Source organism: Semicossyphus pulcher, unplaced genomic scaffold (genome assembly GCF_022749685.1).
Source record: "Semicossyphus pulcher isolate SPU_LCO1_2020_fin unplaced genomic scaffold, fSemPul1.0.p SCAF_20, whole genome shotgun sequence".
Lineage (NCBI taxonomy): Eukaryota > Metazoa > Chordata > Actinopteri > Labriformes > Labridae > Semicossyphus > Semicossyphus pulcher.
In genome coordinates, this window is record NW_027211694.1 from 12,953,495 (window position 1) to 12,971,531 (window position 18,037).

General features: G+C 40.1%; 3 protein-coding genes across 3 annotated transcripts; 2 read left to right on the top strand and 1 right to left on the bottom strand.

Annotated features, from left to right (window-relative positions):
• Window positions 1–1,032: 1,032 nt before the first annotated feature.
• zbed4 (zinc finger, BED-type containing 4) lies at window positions 1,033–8,419 on the top strand. Its single transcript, XM_069671577.1, has 2 exons — window positions 1,033–1,146; window positions 3,643–8,419. The coding sequence occupies exon 2, from the start codon at window positions 3,836–3,838 to the stop codon at window positions 7,619–7,621; it is 3,786 nt and encodes a 1,261-aa protein (XP_069527678.1). The 5' UTR covers window positions 1,033–1,146; window positions 3,643–3,835; the 3' UTR covers window positions 7,622–8,419.
• Window positions 8,420–8,547: 128 nt separating this feature from the next.
• alg12 (ALG12 alpha-1,6-mannosyltransferase) lies at window positions 8,548–12,292 on the bottom strand. Its single transcript, XM_069671397.1, has 9 exons — window positions 12,134–12,292; window positions 11,258–11,390; window positions 10,962–11,135; window positions 10,648–10,842; window positions 10,456–10,561; window positions 10,087–10,308; window positions 9,626–9,795; window positions 9,165–9,240; window positions 8,548–9,076 (listed from the first exon to the last, which is right to left on the bottom strand). The coding sequence occupies exons 1-9, from the start codon at window positions 12,290–12,292 to the stop codon at window positions 8,839–8,841; spliced, it is 1,473 nt and encodes a 490-aa protein (XP_069527498.1). The 3' UTR covers window positions 8,548–8,838.
• Window positions 12,293–12,666: 374 nt separating this feature from the next.
• creld2 (cysteine-rich with EGF-like domains 2) lies at window positions 12,667–17,494 on the top strand. The gene is made up of 10 exons (XM_069671313.1): window positions 12,667–12,954; window positions 13,124–13,206; window positions 13,611–13,721; window positions 13,842–13,933; window positions 14,070–14,246; window positions 14,377–14,475; window positions 14,835–14,918; window positions 16,120–16,215; window positions 16,630–16,770; window positions 17,120–17,494. The coding sequence occupies exons 1-10, from the start codon at window positions 12,811–12,813 to the stop codon at window positions 17,176–17,178; spliced, it is 1,086 nt and encodes a 361-aa protein (XP_069527414.1). The 5' UTR covers window positions 12,667–12,810; the 3' UTR covers window positions 17,179–17,494.
• The last annotated feature ends 543 nt before the right edge of the window (window positions 17,495–18,037 follow it).

The window sequence follows — 18,037 nt, forward strand, 5'->3', positions numbered from 1 at the left end:
AAGAAAAGCAACTCGATATGGCCCATCCTGATGACCAGTTCCCTCTAGACGGCATTCTTGTGGGGAGGAAAAACGCTGCCTCATTAAAGCAGTAATAACGTGATAACGCATTGTGGTGATTCAACCATAGAACGTTATTGCATGTTCCTGTTCGCATTTAATTCCGAGCTGTTGCCCCAGACCGTGAATGCAACATCTGAAGTCATTTATTCATTGAGCATTGATTATGATTATTTTGTAGTGACAGGTTACTGTTTGTGTTCTTTTCCTCCAATAAATGAAAATCGCTCTTCTATTCTTTGATGGTTAAGATAATATAAGATAAGCTTTTTTGATCCTCCACAGGGGAAATGTACAATTTACAGCAGCTCATAAAACAGGCAAATTAAATAAAGACTGACGAAAAGTACAGGTGGCAATAAAAGGATAAAATGTATGACAATATAAATAATAACAGTAACAAAATAATTACAAGACTATTCACACTATATGTACACATTTTCCATTGTCGAAAGATTTGCAGTGGTTATTTTTCTGCAAAGAAAATTGTACAATCATTAAAAAAATCAAAACACACATGTGTACTATTATGATTAAAACCAGAATGAGATAGAAAATAGCTGTTATATAGTTTAGCAGAAGTTATTGCACAGAATTATTGCACAGCAAGATGAACTAAATTGAATGTATAACTTATTTTAATTAAGCAACTGTCCTAAAACTAAATATATAAGATCATAATCATAATCATAGTAATACAGTACAAATGTACTTACATGTTAAAATAAGTCAATGTGTAAAACGTCACTTTTAGTATAGAATGCCCTACCTTATGATGAATAAAGAAAAAGGTCTGAATAGCATTAATAGCCTATTTTAATAAGTGAAAAATCAATTAGTAATACGGTGTTATGTGACATGTTGCTTGAAAGTATCCTTTGCCCTACTGAAGACCCCGCGACCAGTGACATCATTAAAACATGTTCCTTCCGTCCGACGCTGTGTGGAGCTGCTCCGGCCGAACGTGAACTGCGAGCAAACCAGGAGACAAAAGCAACAAAGTGAACCCCCCTCCGGATCAATCAAATGTGTCATATTTAACTGTTTAGGAGCCGAAACCCAGTGATCACACGGTCATACTTCACAGTAAGTATCCTAAGCGCATGTATATGTCATTGGAGGGTTTTATGTGACCGGGACGTCGTGGTGAGAGCTGGTCTGATTCGGATCCCGTGTGGTTCGTGTGTTGCCTCGGCTGGGTTCTGCCTCGCCAGGTTAGCTTGTATGTCCTGTGTGTGGCCTAGCTGGCAGCTAACCAGCTAGCAGTCGTGGTGTGGTTCGACAAACGCCTTCCCCACGTCGTTTTACATTAATGGTATGGTTGTACAACTTACATTGCCTCGAATATTTGTGCTTCAAAGCCATGTGTCAGAAGCGTTGTACCTGAATGTTGTTTTTTGTGTTTATTAGCCTTGCGGCTAACCCAGTTAGCACCAGGATAGCCACCGTGGTGTTTACTGATGATGTAGCCTAACTGCCAGCAATGTGTCATTATAACGTGAAATATAAATACAGGCACGAGGGTCGCATAACTTTTTTAATTTGTGTTTGCTGATGTTTAACCAGGGCTATCTGGAAGCCTGTGTATATATCTCCATTAACAAGTTTGTTTGTAATGTGAAGATGAAAGCGAGTCAGCTTTGGTAATTTCCTGCTGTCCTCTCGCATCTTCCTGACTCGCACTTCAGCCAAACCCGGAAAACTGGCTGTCACTGCTCGCTTAGGCAATAGTTTACCATTACTTATTTTTAAATGCCTCTATTGAAATCAAATTGTAATGATTAAAATATTCAGTTGGGTATGGTCACCAAATCTACGAGAGTCGATTTATAAGAATGGATGATTATTTTTTTGACCATTTGTTAGAAATAGCTATAAGCTATACGGCATTTGGGTGATCTTGTGTACTTAAGCTAATGTTCTCTGAGCTGATGTGTATCTGTAGGTACATTTTTTCGGTCTTGTCAGTGTTATTTACTCATTATATAAAAAGTTAAACCTAAATTTGGTAGTTATGAAGATTAGTTATAGTACTACCACTTGTTATGTTATACTATACACTAGGGATGCACGATATTTTCGGCACATTATGGGTATCTGCAGATTATGGCTTGAAAATGACATATCGGCACAAGCAGATATGGCTTGAAAATGACACAACAGCACTGGCAGATATGTGATTTTTCTGCCGATATTTAAATTATGGCTAAATGCTCAATGATTCCCAAAATAAGAAAATAAATACGACATTTTGTAAATAACCAAGTTTAAGTAGTTGTCTTATATTGCCCTGTGAATGTGCACATTTTACAAAGCACTGTATTGTGTTATTTCTGCATCTGCCAGTGGGCCACTACAATAAGAGTAGGCATGATATAAATTCCACTTAAAGGGAAACTTGATGTTCTCTGCAATCAGGTGGAAAATAAACTTGCCTAATATATCGGCATCAAAATCGTCAGTAGGCAAAAAGGGTTGGAAAATATCGGATATTGTGCATCCCTACTATACCCTATGCTCGATGTTGATTGCAGTGGTCCATTTAAACAATACATACTGGCATGAAAAGTCATTCTTAATAAATCACCTTTGCCTTCATCCCACAGCTGGCGTTGTACCTGCTTTATAGAGCAGGGTACACAAAGATTTAATTAAAAAAACACACTATTTTCACCCAATGGCAGTTTATTTTGTAAACCGTGCCAAAATGAATGCAGTTAGATGTAACAGCACTGAAATGAAGCCTACTTTCCAGAGAAAAGAAAATGATTTACAGAGATGATGACTCAACTCAATGGTCACTTTGGAGGCTTTAGCTTGTGGTGCTGTTTCATCTTTCTTTCGTATTAGTCATTGTGGACAATTTTGACACTGTAATTACAACAGTAAGGCGAGACTTGATATTTGAAACACCTCATCCAAGCAGTTTTAACAAAAATGTGACATCTTTAAGGGACGTTATGTTGCAAGGCTGTTGTACTAGTGTAATGTTTAACCTAGGTGTAACTAATACACAGGACACTGAATGTAGCCTATATGTTTTAGCCCATTTCAAAATGTGTATTAATGAAAGTAATACTCTTACATACAGAACTACCTGCGTTATGACAGGACAATCAATCTAGCAGTGGGATGTGAAAATGGCTGTGGGTCTCTAAAAATGTGAGTCACTAGGTTGTTCCCTTTTCAACTATTTCAGTCAGTAGTACCTCAACATGTGCTTATAAGTGCCGCCATCTGCTGAAGTGTTTCAGTTTAATGAAAACATCTATAGACAAGGATCCTCATTCACTATGTTAAAGGTGGGTCTTCAACAGGTCTTGAAGGCCAGGCTTAACCTGCACATGCAAATGAGACAGTGTAGCCTCACAAAGACCAAAATTATTGCTGTGTTTGGGTGGTGCTTAACAATTTGCATATTCATACATTTCCATGTTTAGTACCTCAAAAGCAGCTGTCAATGTAATTAAAATGTCATGTACATGACTTATTGTGTAATTGCAGAATACCTATAACTTGTTTTGGAGTCTTGTTCAAAGAATAAAAAGTGTTTTGACATCTCTTCTGTCTCCCTTTCTGTAGGTTGTGTGTGGAGAGGTCGAACCCCTTAAGTCCTAAATGGCGAGGGACAGGCAGGCGCACTGTGTCCCTTACAGCCACACACTCAATACAACACCTGCTTAAGAGCTGCAGTATCGATGACTACTCCTGAAAAAATAGACCGCATTTGACCACGCAGACCTGACTACTCCACAAAAACCCTTGGGCTGTTGCCATGGATGGGGAGGAAGAGATCTCTCACATGAGCGAGGAGGATATGGTCAGTGAACCTAATGGCTCTGTAGAAAATAAAAGAAGAGAGGCAAAAGGGACCTGCCTGAAAATTGAGGGCCAAGATGGCTACGTGTTCAAATCCTACAGCATTAACCCTCACGAGACTGCAGATACAAAGTCACCTGCTTCCTCCTCTTTAACACTGGATAAAGACTCTCCCCCTTCTTTCCATTTATCTTCTCAGGATGAAAAACTGCTCGAGTCAGACCAAGCGAGTGAGCTAGATCCAGCTTCCCCAGCTCTTTCAAACAAATGCCTAAACACTGATACTGAGGGAAATGCAGAGAGTGACGTGTATGAAAATGGTAATGAAGAAAGTCAACATATCAAAGAGGAGATTGGGGAAGCAAATGGAATGGAGGAGGAAACCCAGGATGATGAAAGGCTGGCATTTGGTAGCTCAGTCGGTCCCTTTGTAACAAGAGATGGTGATGAATATAGTAATTTACTAAGTGGATACACAAGCACCCTTTATGACGTTGCCATGGATGCTGTCACCCAGAGCCTTTTGTCATCTATGAGGAGTAATACCAACCCGAGGAAAAAATCTCCTGCATGGAATCATTTCTGTATATCACCACGGGACAGTACCAAAGCAATCTGTTTATACTGCATGAAAGAATTCAGTCGGGGAAAGAATGAGAAAGACCTCAGTACAAGTTGTTTAATGAGGCACGTGCGAAGGGCTCACCCCACTGTGCTTTTACAAGACGGTGCAGATGCATCTTCAAATAATCTGAATAACTCTCTTGCCTCATCTTTGATACCTCCTTCCCCAAACTCACCAAAAAATGGAGACTTGACTAATAGCGTTATTTCTTCTGCCTCAAAGAACACTTCACCGTCCACCTCCTCAGCTGAAAATTCAGATTTGTCATCCAAAGAAGTGTTACCCAAAGTCGAACCAAAACTAGAACCGTATGCCAACACTGACACTCTTTGCAGCACACTGTCCTCCTCACATTCCAATGAAAACATCCTAGAAGACATGTCAGACGGAGGGCAAGAGCGTCTTCCTGGGACCCCTAAAAGCTCCAGTTCCCGTCGGAGATCAGCTGTATGGAAACACTTCTACCTGTCACCTGCTGACAATTCCAAAGCAGTATGCATCCATTGCATGAATGAATTCAGTCGAGGGAAAAATGGAAAGGATCTAGGGACTAGCTGTCTTATTCGTCATATGTGGAGGGCCCACAAAGAAGTCGTCATCGAGGAAAATGGACAGGGCAATCACATTCCCCCACCATATACAAACCCACCCTCACTATTGTCCCGCACACAACTACTAGATCCACTGGAATTAAAAAAAGAATCACCTCTTCTTCCATCCTCCCCAGAAACCATATCGGATGAATTACCCCAAAGCATGGAGGAAAGCATGGATATAAAAGAGGAATCTGATGAGGCTATGCATCTCTCAGGACAGGAGTCTTCTGTCAATCTCTCCTTTAAAACTCAAGGCGAGGATACACCCCTTACTTCCTCACCATGCGACCTCTCAGAGGGCCCCAGCCTCAATCAGGATCATTCAGTTTTCCAGCAAAACAAGAAGATCATGAAACGGGTCAAATCTGAAGTGTGGCACCATTTCATAGTCTCGCCAGTTGACCAGTTAAAAGCACTGTGCCGTTACTGTCCATGCGTCATCAGTCGGGGAAAACGGGGCGATTTTGGTACAAGTTGTCTGATGAGGCATCTTATGAGACGCCATCCAGACGTCCTCAAAAACCAAAAAAGCACAGATGAGAAGGAATCCTCCCCTCATCCTTACACAAATCTCACAGAAACGGATGCAGTTTCAACCAAAGAAACTGAGAGCCCTGCAAGTGAGAAAAAGCCACAAACTCTGCCTGTTTTCAGCAAAAAGACGTCAAAACTGTGGAACCATTTCTCCATTTCCCCTGCTGACCCCACAAAGGTGGTTTGTTTGCACTGTAGCCGCACAATTAGCAGAGGCAAAAAGACTACGAACCTCGGCACAAGCTGCCTCTTCAGGCACATGCAGAGGTTTCATGGACATGTTCTTGAAAGTAACAATACTATCTCAGGTGATGTGCCGTCTGCTGAAATTCATGTCAAACAAGAGCTCATGGACACGTCTGTTTATGAAACGGAACAGAACAACGAGAGGTTTGATGAACACCACCCGGTTGCCAAAAAAATCACCAAACTTATCGCAGAAATGCTCGCACTGGATCTTCAGCCATCAGCTCTGGTGGAGAATGCTGGACTCAACAGACTACTAGAGTATCTCCAGCCTCAGTATTCTCTGCCACCTTCTTCTTACTTTACCAGCACTGCCATACCAGATATGTACGAAAGAGTGAAAGATGTTGTGCTGACCCACCTGAAAGAGGCTGAAGGTGGTGTTGTCCACTTCACAACTAGTATTTGGGTCAGTAGCCAGACAAGAGAATATCTGACCCTAACTGCCCACTGGGCAACATACGAGTCAAGTGTCAGACCCCAAGGTCAGGACTTTCACTGCTCCGCTCTCCTAAGTGTCTCTCAAATAGACTGTGATCACGATATGCATAACATCCCAAAGCAACTTGAGTATCTGTGGGATTCTTGGATCACCTCATCAGGGCTGAAAAAGGGGTTCACTGTAACTGATAACAACACTGTCAGAAACACCTTGGAGGACCACGGCCATGTCACCATGCAGTGTTTTGGACACACTATTGACCTCATTGTAAGCGAAGCCATAAAGAGCCAGAGAATGGTTCAGAACCTTCTGAGTATTGCACGAAAGATCTGTGAACGTGTGCACCGCTCGGCAAAGGCCAAGGAGAAACTGGCTGAGCTCCAGAGGGTCCATCAGCTGCCAGAGAACCAACTGATTCAGGATGTTCCGTCCAAATGGAGGACCTCCTTTTTCATGCTGGAGCGGCTGGTAGAACAGAAAAAAGCCATCGATGAGATGTCGATCGAGTGCAATTTCAGGGAAATGATCAGCTGCGATCAGTGGGAGGTGATGCTGTCAGTCTGCAATGCACTGAAACCTTTTGAAGTCGCCTACAGAGAGATGAGCAACCGCACTGCCACTCTGGGACAAGTGATACCACTTATACACATCCTCAACAGAAAGATAGACCTGCTTTTTGATGAAACTGTGGGCATAGACAACATGCTCAAGTCTTTAAAGGAAGCCATGGTGAGCAGGATGTCTGCAACTCTGCATGACCCACGATACACCTGGGCTACAATGCTGGACCCACGATACAAGACTTCATTGTTCACAGAGGAGGAAGCTGAGCGATGTAAACAAGACCTTATCCGGGAGCTGGACTCATCCTCTTCTACCTCAGCGGCAGCTAAGCCTCCACTGCCCAATGGCTGCAATGAAGCCCCCGTTTCATCGAACACCCCCAACTCAAACAAAGACAACCTCTGGTCTCTAATGGCTGATATTCGACAAAAGATAAAACATGAGGAAAAGCCAAAGTCCTCAGAGCTGGCAGTGCTGGAGTACCTTGAGGAAGACATACTTGATCAAAGCTGTGACCCCCTCGACTATTGGAACCTCAAAAAGTTCCTGTGGCCCGATCTTGCCAAAGTAGCCGCCCGTTATGTGGGCTGCCCTCCCAGCATCGTCCCAGCAGAGACACTGTTCAGCACAGCTAGTGTCAACTGTGCTCTAAATCAGCCTAGGCCTTTATTGGAAAACATGGAGGGTCTGCTGTTCCTCAAGGTTAACCTCCCTTTGATTTATTTTCAGTACTGATTTTTGTTGAGCATTAACTTGAAAACCCTTTACCAAGGACCAAGTTGCATAGCTGTGAAATGGGGTTGTTGAGCAAATGTAAAATATCGATTTATACACTGATTGATTCTCAAGGCCAGATTTTGAGGTTTTATTGTATTGTGTACTACTGTTAAACACTTTGGAGCTGTTGTGATGAAAAGTCTCAGTCAAAAGTGTATCAGGGAGGGAGGGTTTTTCTAGCTGTAGGGGTTGGTGATAATGTGTTTGCTTGTAAATCAATGTTTTCGTTTTCTGTGTCTACTCTCTCCTTGTGCCTTATCCAAAACTACTTCAGGTCAAAATGCTGTAAATAATTTGTTAAATTGCGCAGATCACATCAGGATGCTTTTTTTGATTATTATGTATGACAGATAGATGCAGAGTTGTTTTCTGAATGAAAACATGGCCCAAAAATAAATGCTGTGACTGAAATATGTTTTAAGTTAATGTTATTTAATTTTCATTGTGAATTTGTGGCTCATGGTACTGTCAGTAGAGATAGACTTTTTTTACTTGCTGAAATGTTTTTAATAAGATCCTGTAAGATATTGCTGTATTTTCAGATTAAGGAGTTTGTTTGGAATCTACAATTTGTCTCTTAAGCACAATTTAAGTTTATGTCCAGGGGATTAAATTATGGGTTTATTGAGTTAAACGATGTACTGTACATTTTTATATTAAATGACTTCTGAACCTAATTTGATAAATGTTTTAGCATTGAGACTGGAACCATGCAAATTTTGTGGTCATTTGTAAATAAAGGTTTTCCTTATGCAATATTGCAGAGTTTATTATTGGTCATTAATCAGAGATTTGTTTTAATGTAAAGGCCATTGTGTGTACAGGGTTATGTGTCATTTGCAGGCTTGAGAGTCTAATGGACGAATCTGGTTTCTTTCACTCAATTTTATTAACTTACAAAATATATCTACAGAAACATACAAGTCAGATCACAGCCTGAGGTAAAGAACACAAACCTGTCTGTAAAATAGTTTTATTGTCTGCAACATGACTTTTCCTCCTTAATATTTGGCACAATGCATTATGTCTTTATTTCATACCTAGAAAAAAAACATTTCATTCAAAGCCATAACAACCTTGAACACTTGTTTTTTCACATTTGGTCTGATGTTTTGGTCACAAAAAACCACCATGACTCCTTAATTCAAATAATCATTCCTAATAAAAAGGAACTGTTATTGTTGCACAGTTGCAGTTTTTCTCTCCATCAGCACAGTTTTTCTTTCCAAACGCACGCTGAAAGGAGGGAAGTGAAACAAGTTGAAGGCAATGTTGCTATAACCTTCAATGAAGGCCAGAGGCTGATGGGTGTCCTGGAGGAGCTGTATCTTGGTGACATTTGCCTCCATTAGAAGGTGTGAGTACAATTTGATCTCAGGATGTGTGAGGCTCAGGTCCTCACGTTTGTCATATCTGTTAAAACAAAACATAACATTATAAAGTCATAATGTTGGGTACATTGTTTTTTAAGTTTTAGCCTAAAACTGAAAAATACACTAACCTCCAGTTTCTGTTCTGCTCCAAGAAGCGAGATACTCCAGTTTCAGCTGCATATGTGTCGATATGAACAGAGACACCTGAAGGGACAAAGGCATTGTGTAACAAATGTGAGGACACTGTTCTCTGAACAAACCTTTTATGTATGTTTTAAATTATCAATTAAACTGGTATACATTATTTTACAATTCATTTGCATAATTAGAAAACACAGGCAAATAAATGGATCAAGTTAAGATATTTGCACAATTTGGAAAACAAAAACTCAAAGGCAGTGGTATCCACAAAATGTCATACTACATGCAAATATGATGTAGTATGTTCACATTCTGACACAGTGATACATCTTAAATAGGCACTGACATAATAGTGCATTATAAAAGTTGGTTAGATTAATAGAGTTTCTGATTGTTGTTTTATAAATAAAACTCCCTGCGAGTAAAATGTGCTTAAAGTTATTCCAACCTGCTGTGACTGGCAACTGACTGTGTAGTTCCTGTAGTCCCCGCCCCCCTGGGTAGTTGTGGTGGGAAACGTAGAGACAAATACTCGTGTATGCTGCATTGGTTAGCAGCTGGCCAACCACAACCGCAGAGCCCAGTTTATACATCCAGGATTTCTGGTAGTTGCACAAACTAAAACCCAAAAAAATAAGAAAGTGAGCAATAGCTTAAGCAGTGTTTCACATTAAAAAGCAGATAATTTTATCTATTGTTGCACTGCTACACATTACAAAACATCTTTCTCATAAATAATTGATTTTAAAATAAATAAATGAAACTCTTAATAACTTGAAAACTCATCTTTAAAATATTTCCTTAGTCTGTATGTCATGTTTGGCTTATGAATCAATGAAAGTGCATGTTTGTGTTGAATTGTGCCCAGTATTTTTGTATATTGGCATGAGGTAATATGTTTTGACTTACATGAAAGAACAGCCTCTGGCAGCCACCAAGCTGAGCACAGGGAAAGTGTATAAGATGAAGCGCATCTCCTTGTGGGGCAGCAGCGAGTAGATGAGGATGAAGCCCACAGTGGGAAGCAGCAGCAGCCTCATCCGCCTGTCAAGGAGGCCGAGGGGGACGAAAAGCAGTGTGCATCCCAAGGCACGGGGCACAGCAGAGTAAAAGTACCACAGAAAGGGAGAGGTTTACTGGGGAAAAGAAAGTCAAGGAGGACACGGGGTGGATCGTTCTTGATAATATTCAGATTTAGAAAATTAACAAAAAGTTAAAGTCAATTCACAGGTGATGGTTAAAAGAAAAGTGGGAGTGTACTCGAGTAAATAAAAGGATATTCCCCAGTTGGAACTTTTGTTGAGAACAGTGTTGTACCACAGAACCTGTCCTTCAGGCCACAAAAGTTTCCCCCAAAAGAAGGTATCAATGGCCACCGTCAAAGCTGTAAAAGACGGAGGATATCAAAACCTTTTTGGACAACAATATATTGAGTATGGACCTTTTATAACCTGTTCTGTCGCTACTCACCAAGTGACAAGACCCCAGCAGGGACAGCATAGTAGAGCAGTTGAAGCAGTCCCAGCCTCCTGCTCAACAGTGATATCAGTAACATAAGACCCAACAAGATGCAGAGCTCTGATCGGAACACAATAATGACTAACGCAGAGAGGCTGATGAAGCGGCCATATTTCTGAGCCATCCAAGATGTGAATGCAACAAGAACTGGGAAGAAAAATGTACAGTCATCATGAAATTGACTCAGTTGTTTAGGAAAACTGATAAAAAGAAAAAGCTCAATCAAGAGTCTAGGGATTATTATGATGATTACAAATTAAACTTACCTATTGGCAGTGCAAATACATTAGGTAGTGTCCTGGTGCTGTAGAACATCAGGTGAAACTGAGAAGCACATGTCAGACAGAAGAGCCCAGCAACCGTGGAGCCAAACTGCCTCCTCACCTCCCTTTGCATGTGCCATAGTGCTCCAATAACACAAACTCCCAGGGAAGCTCGGACTGCATACAACACATCAAGAGAACAGATTTGTTAAAACCGTTTAAAACCACAGGCGTAACAATGTTTATAACTTAACAGTGGTTTTGAAAGAACCAATACGAGCTAGATATGAGTGGTTTACCTGTCAGCTGAGTGTAGAATTTTGGCGCATCCAGCAGAGAGGACAGAAACACAACAGGGGAGCAGAGCAGGGAGAGGAACAGGGGGCCAAGGAAAGTCCGTGGAACAACACCAGGGAACTCATGATGGTCGTACTGAAAGACAGGACAGGCTTGTGTCTCAACAACAATAATACAAGCAGCTATCACAGACAGCTGGGCTATCTTTTGATGAAGATCATCATGGAGAGAAACTCCAAAATAGATACTACATGGATCATAAGCTGAAATCGTTTTAATAATTATGATGACAGGTGTAAGACAACAAATCTGTATTTTTTTTTAACAGTTAATACCACAATATATTATATGTAATGATTCTATAAAACAACTTAAGTGTTGATTGGGGGCTTTACAAATTCAACTGACACTATCTTTTAGTTTCAAATAATATATTTACCTTTTTTATAGCTAATTGAGTAATGATCAAAAATAATCATCTGTAGACAGCAATCTCTGACTACACAATGGATCTTAAAATAGTACAAGATTAATTATATTCCATTTTTATTCTTAATCATGGTTTTTAATATAATAAGTAAGAATATAATATGGAGTCATAAAGATACATCGAAGTACCCTATTTAGGATAGTTAGGTTAGTTAGAAATTTCACATTCACATCCTCAAATATTTATAAACATTTCTCCAAAGCTATGAAACCATGAACCTCTAAAATACATATTAACACTGCTAAGGTCAGTGCTGTTTGTATAGTATGCGTAATGCTTTCACAAAAGCTTGATTTAGAAGTTGTATTATTGTTACTTCAGTCACTACAGTGCTGTGCATGGTTAGCTTGTTCGCACATCTAGGACCTGCATCTATCTATCTGCTTACCTTGTCAAAGTTAAGTCTGTGATACAGAATGTCGTGCGTTGCTTGTAAATTAAAGCTCTCCTCAACTTTAGCAAACGGACAAATTAATAAATGCAAAAGAGACACAGCTATCAATAAAAACAGCAGTGGTAGCCCCAAAACATTCCTTTTTTCAGCCATGACAGCTGAAAGATATGTCATCACTTCCGGTCAAGGCAGGAAGCGGACTGCACAACATGATTTAATGTTGCTAAAATTATTCTACGGGTGAAATCAAGATATTGTTTAGAAATTGCATCCAACTCTTAACTCAAAAGTAAAATCTAAATTATTTCAAATACTACCACTAGAATTCTTGAATTTTCCACGTGGGGAAAGGAGCTTTTTGTCCCGCGCGTGGCGGCTTATGATTGGTTCTACACTTGATTGGCAGGCTACCCAAGCCAATCATCGCAAGCCACAATTCGAACAAGAGGCTGACGCGGAAATCTAAAATTGCATCGTTTTTTTCAACACCCGGCATGTAAATATTACTTTGTTGCGCTTTGCATACATAACGCTTACTTGATTTAATGACAAGAGCAGCTCATGCAGATGTGTTCGGACCTCGAAGAGCTTTAATGTTAGTTGTTAGCCTGCTTGCGAGTGGCTAAAGCGTGTGTCCTGATATGAAACTGTGTCTTAATTGATCGGCTGAGATGCTGTCCAACGGTCCACAGCTGCGGCGACTGCGGCTAGTGTCTTGTATAACTCTTGTTTTACTTTTTCAAGTCACTGACACTAAGAGGGATTCAAAAAGCGCCTGTTCTACGTGTAAGCAAATTACTGATAACTTCGAGAAGGTAAGATGGAGCCTCTCCTGTGTGTTTTTTTTCATGTTATTGATATCTCGTTGTAATATTCTATTCTACTATTGCTTTAATATGTTTCCTGCTTCCTTTAATTGTGCCATATGCCGGAAATGTTTTCCCTGTTTCTATCATAATAAATTATACTATCTTTATATTTTAGGGGTTTGACAGAACAGCAAAGCAGAACTTTGGTGGAGGCAACACCGCCTGGGAGGAGAGAAAACTGTCTAAATATGAGACCAGGTGAGACAGTGCATCCGGCTCTGTCCAAACTGCAGGTCACCCTGCCCCAAAAATCTCTCATCAGAGCATGTGTTTGCTTTGCACTAGAGCTGCAGTTCTCTTGAACTTGGTCAAGATGCTTTGTAATGTGTCAGATAAGCAGATGTTTTATCTGACTGTGCTAAAGTGCCTTGTAGCATAGGCAAACTTTCAAACTTAATCAATTGACAGCTCAAGCGTGTAATATTCCTACTCTTGCAAGGCATGCCTTAAGTAACACTTTATTTTTATGCAACACTTCCTGTTATATCCAACCTGTTTACATGGTGACACATTCACAAATGTATTAATACACCTATCAGTTTTAAACTTTTATCCATTTATCTTCTTTGATGGTTTCTGTTTGTGTCATGCTTCTTTGACAGCGAGATTCGTCTGATGGAGATTGTGGAGGGGCTGTGTGAAAGCAGCAGCTTTGAATGCAACCGTATGCTAGAGGAGCACGAAGATCATTTTGAGACATGGTGGTTCAAGAGGTGGGTGTTGGCTTATGTAAATATTGTCTTGTTTTTTTTGTGTGTATTGACCAATTTTTTTGAGTCAGTAAAACGTGGCTGACCTGATTTCTTCCTGTTTTGTTTCCTGTTGCAATGCAGGAAAACAAAACATCCTGATCTGCATAAATGGTTTTGCATTGAGACTATCAAAGTGTGCTGTCCAAAAGGAACATTTGGACCTGACTGCAATGGTGAGGAAAGCCTTCCATAAATCAAAGTACACTAATTATGTACATTGAATCTGTTTCTGGCACACTAGATATACTGTAGCTTAAAAAACCCAAATATATTTCAAACAAATAACCTGTCTGATTTTATTTATTGAAGCCTGTTTTGGAGGCTCTGACACACCTTGTCACGGAAACGGAAAGTGCGACGGCGATGGAACACGTGGAGGGAATGGACACTGTAGCTGTAACCAAGGTTATAAAGGGGAGTTCTGCCTCGACTGCGAAGACGGCTTCTTCAACGAAGTGAGAAACGACACCTTCTCTCTGTGCACAGGTACACTTCAGCACGCATAAACTGAACAAGCAGACACTTTTGCTCCACCAGTTTTTTCTGTGACACATTACGTATGTTCAGTTACACATGAGGAAAAGAGTGAGCTAAAAATATGTTGTGAATCCTCCAGAATGCCATTCCTCCTGCAAAACCTGTAATGGAGCAACCAATCAGGACTGTGATGAGTGCAAAGAAGGCTGGGAGGAGGATGACCAGGAGGCTTGTGTTGGTAATTATGTGCTTTACAGCTTACCTGAGTAATGAAATGCTCTTGCCGACAATTGCAGACACCAGTAAACACAGTGTATTTGAATCAAACTCTTGTGATCTTTTTTGGCATTTTGACTCTGAATGAAAACTGGTGATTTGTTGCAGGGAAAGAAATATCAATGTCACAGCCGTGACTGCCTGTTGAGGTGTGACACATACCTGCATTTTAGTACTAAAGAACATAGATGGAAGCATGTTTTAAACCTGACTAATCCTTTATCTGACTGTTCACATTCCTTTGTGATAAAACACACAAACGTGGAGGACACTATAACTGTGAACACTTAACCTCACTGCAGTCCATGTGATGTGTTTCAGATGTAAATGAGTGCTCCAAAGACGTTTCTCCATGTGAAGAAGATCAATACTGCCTTAACACGGAAGGCTCCTACACCTGCAAGGGTAAGAGGACATATGCTGTAGGTGTCAACTATGGACTGTATAAAAAGAAGGATGACGTGTCTCCACCACCTCTCAATGTACTTATCTCAAGCCAAAATACCCCCCGAGACAGGCGCTGCCATCTTGCACTGGTGTTATTTGGAGCCAGAGACTGCGCAGTAGAGGTCAGTGGGTGGAGCTGCAGTAACGATGTCCAGTCTATTCCGCTAACCAAATCTGCTACGTATCCTCTCGCCGTTCCACCTCTACTCTGCTTATCCGGAACAGATCGGCTGCAGGAGCCGTATTTGTCAACAGAGCTGTCTATCATTGCGTTAGGCTCTTTTTATAGCATCAAATAACGAATTAAATTAAACCTCTTGGAAAAATGGACACTTGGACGTAAATCAGCATTTTAAGAACTAACTATAATGACAGAAACCATGTTTGAGAAAAATGTATTTGACGTGTAATATGATTTTATAGTTTGACTCATGTCCTATGTGTTAACATGGAGAAGGCGGGCTTTATGACCTATACTGCAGCCAGTCAGCAGGGGGCGTTGGAGATGTCTTGGCTTCACTTTTAGGGAGCTGTCATGGCGTCAATCTTTTTACAGTCACTTTTTTGGGGGGGTTTTCCGCTTTGTTTATATATTTCAGGGCAAAATTTTTAAGTGAGTGATGCATATGACTGTTAAAGGAAGCAGGATGAGATTTGTTGTTTAAAATCACCACATAACCATGCACAGGACAAAATCAGCAAAGAGATAAGAGGTACGGCTTTGTCTACAGGGGGCGCCAAAATCAACACAAATCGAAGGTTCCTCACAGGAGCTTGTGAAATCGCCCAGAGCGTTGTTTTTTGCACTATCATTGCATTATGTTTTGTAAGTTTTAATATCAGCACATATTGCAAAACATCTATGCAGATTATAAGAGCCATTTATATATTTATTTGACCTTTGTTTATTTTTGTGGTAATGCACTTTTTTGTGCATGCTTTACGCAGATACTAATATATGTCATAGGCACATATCAGCCGTCACTTATGTATATATGCGGGTCCAATTACAACTAGTGTACTGTGTATTTATGCTGCCATATACTCCATATATAAGATATAATATTCCGAAGATTCTTTTACATTTGACTTCACTATCAATAGGGGCCATAAACTTAATAATAGAAAGGATTTTTTTTTGTGCATCTGTCCTTCACAGCCTGTGACACAGTGTGCTCTGGCTGCACTGGAGCTGGTCCTGATAAGTGCCAGGCTTGTGCCAGTGGGTACCAAGACACAGAGGGCACCTGCATAGGTATGATGTTTATTATTCACTACTTTAGGGGTTTGTGCCTTTAAAATATACTGTTGTTTAACATTTCTAGTTTGTGACCCAAGGGACACTATCTCATAAACAGAGTATGCACAGTACAAATAAAAGCTACATTTTATTAAAGAGATTAAAGGATAAGCGAGGCATTGTAACAAAATACAATACAGTGCCTGACTTCAGCATAATGAAGATACTCGTTACCCAGTTATATGGATTAAGATATATCAGGCTTTAGATGCACAGACAACACTTGTTGGTATTTTGGTCTTTTTTAATGGTCTATATTAAGAGTAAGAAATAGTTCTTACCAACTTAACGTTTTCTGTCTGTGTGGACATCATCAGAAGAGAAAACTGTTTCAGTTAGATCAGTGAAATGTTGTGTTGTGTTCTCCAGATATTGACGAGTGCACCCAGCAAGAGTCGGTGTGTACTGCAGAGCACCAGCAGTGTCTTAACAATAAAGGCAGCTATGTATGCATCTGCTCGGTAGGATATGAGGAGCAAGATGGAGAATGTGTCCAAACACCACAGCAAGGTGAGGATTACTGTTGGTTTAAAGACTAGGTTTCATATGTTTTTGTCACTAAAGATACAAAAAAAACCATGACTTTTTAAAAAATATTTCTTGTACAGAAAGTTTACATTCAGTACTATACAGTTTAGTGATGTTTAAGCCTGTGAAACAAATGGAAAATAAATATTTTGTTTAAATACGAATTCACATTTCATGACATGAAAATTTGGCATGAAGTTTAGCTGTTACATTCCTATTAAAATAAAAGTGTGTAAATTAAAAGTGAATGTGTTAGACTTATTCTAATTAATAAACATATCCATGCTTCCATTCTCATCAATAAACTTATTCATGCTTCCATTCTCATCAGACAATGAGAAGGACTCAGAAGCATCCGATACAACAACAACTAAACACAAGGAACTTTGATGTAAAAACTGGGACCATCAGAAGCGGGTCAGGAAGATCAGTTGGAATTTCTGGCCAACTCAAACCAATTTTAAAATTGTCGACTACATGCACTTAATGCGCCAGCTGCACTTCGGACCAACAGAAGCGGCCAAGACGGGGTTTTCCAGCAGCAAATCATGGATTAAAGGACAAAAAGAGACATTTCATGCTCTGAGTGTGCTGGTCGTTGTTAATTTTCTCTGGTGTTCTCAAACTACCACTTGTCTTTATGTGTTGTATGGTTTTAAAATTGCAGGTGTTACAATAAAGATGAATGATGTAAAATTTAACAAAGCCATATCACCAAAATGTGATCATTTCCTTGCACATTTTTCTTCTTTTATTATAGAGTAGAAAATGTAGTAGAATGTATTCAATCCACAGTGGAAGTTGGCTGACAGGTTGTGTAGCATTGTGTTGCAGTGATCGTGGATGGCCACATGGTGGCAGTCTAGTCATGTGAAAGAGGGATAGCTCACAGCTGTATGAAGATGAGTGCTTTACTTAGATTGATCTAGAAAGTGTATCTCCCTGTTTTTACTCGCCCTTATTCCTCAGACCTCATTGCCATTTTAATGCATGAGATTTGAATTTGTTCTAAAATAGAATATCACACCGTATATTTTATATCTGAACAGCTACATGTTATGTATCCTCAATCTTGGAATATTTCTCAACACTATCAATTCACATATTTGCTATGTGACCTAGACTTATAAAAAGCCTTTCCTTCACTAGCCTCTTTTTTTGGTCTTTCAGTTCAGCAGCATTGTCCCCACTTAGGTGTTAGTATACTTTTTTTTTGGATAGACCTTCCTCTGGCCCCATTTGGATCAAA

Bases quoted from the DNA above. Each gene is read 5' to 3' on its own strand.
- zbed4 (XM_069671577.1), top strand. From the start codon at position 3,836: ATGGATGGGGAGGAAGAGATCTCTCACATGAGCGAGGAGGATATGGTC.
- alg12 (XM_069671397.1), bottom strand. From the start codon at position 12,292: ATGGCTGAAAAAAGGAATGTTTTGGGGCTACCACTGCTGTTTTTATTG. The intron at 11,136-11,257 runs GTAAACCACTCA...TGTTGTATGCAG, and splicing joins ATTCTACACTCAGCTGACAG to TCCGAGCTTCCCTGGGAGTT. The intron at 9,241-9,625 runs GTTGGAATAACT...TTGTCCCTTCAG, and splicing joins TCAGTTGCCAGTCACAGCAG to GTGTCTCTGTTCATATCGAC.
- creld2 (XM_069671313.1), top strand. From the start codon at position 12,811: ATGCTGTCCAACGGTCCACAGCTGCGGCGACTGCGGCTAGTGTCTTGT. The intron at 13,207-13,610 runs GTGAGACAGTGC...CTTCTTTGACAG, and splicing joins CTGTCTAAATATGAGACCAG to CGAGATTCGTCTGATGGAGA. The intron at 16,216-16,629 runs GTATGATGTTTA...TGTGTTCTCCAG, and splicing joins CACAGAGGGCACCTGCATAG to ATATTGACGAGTGCACCCAG.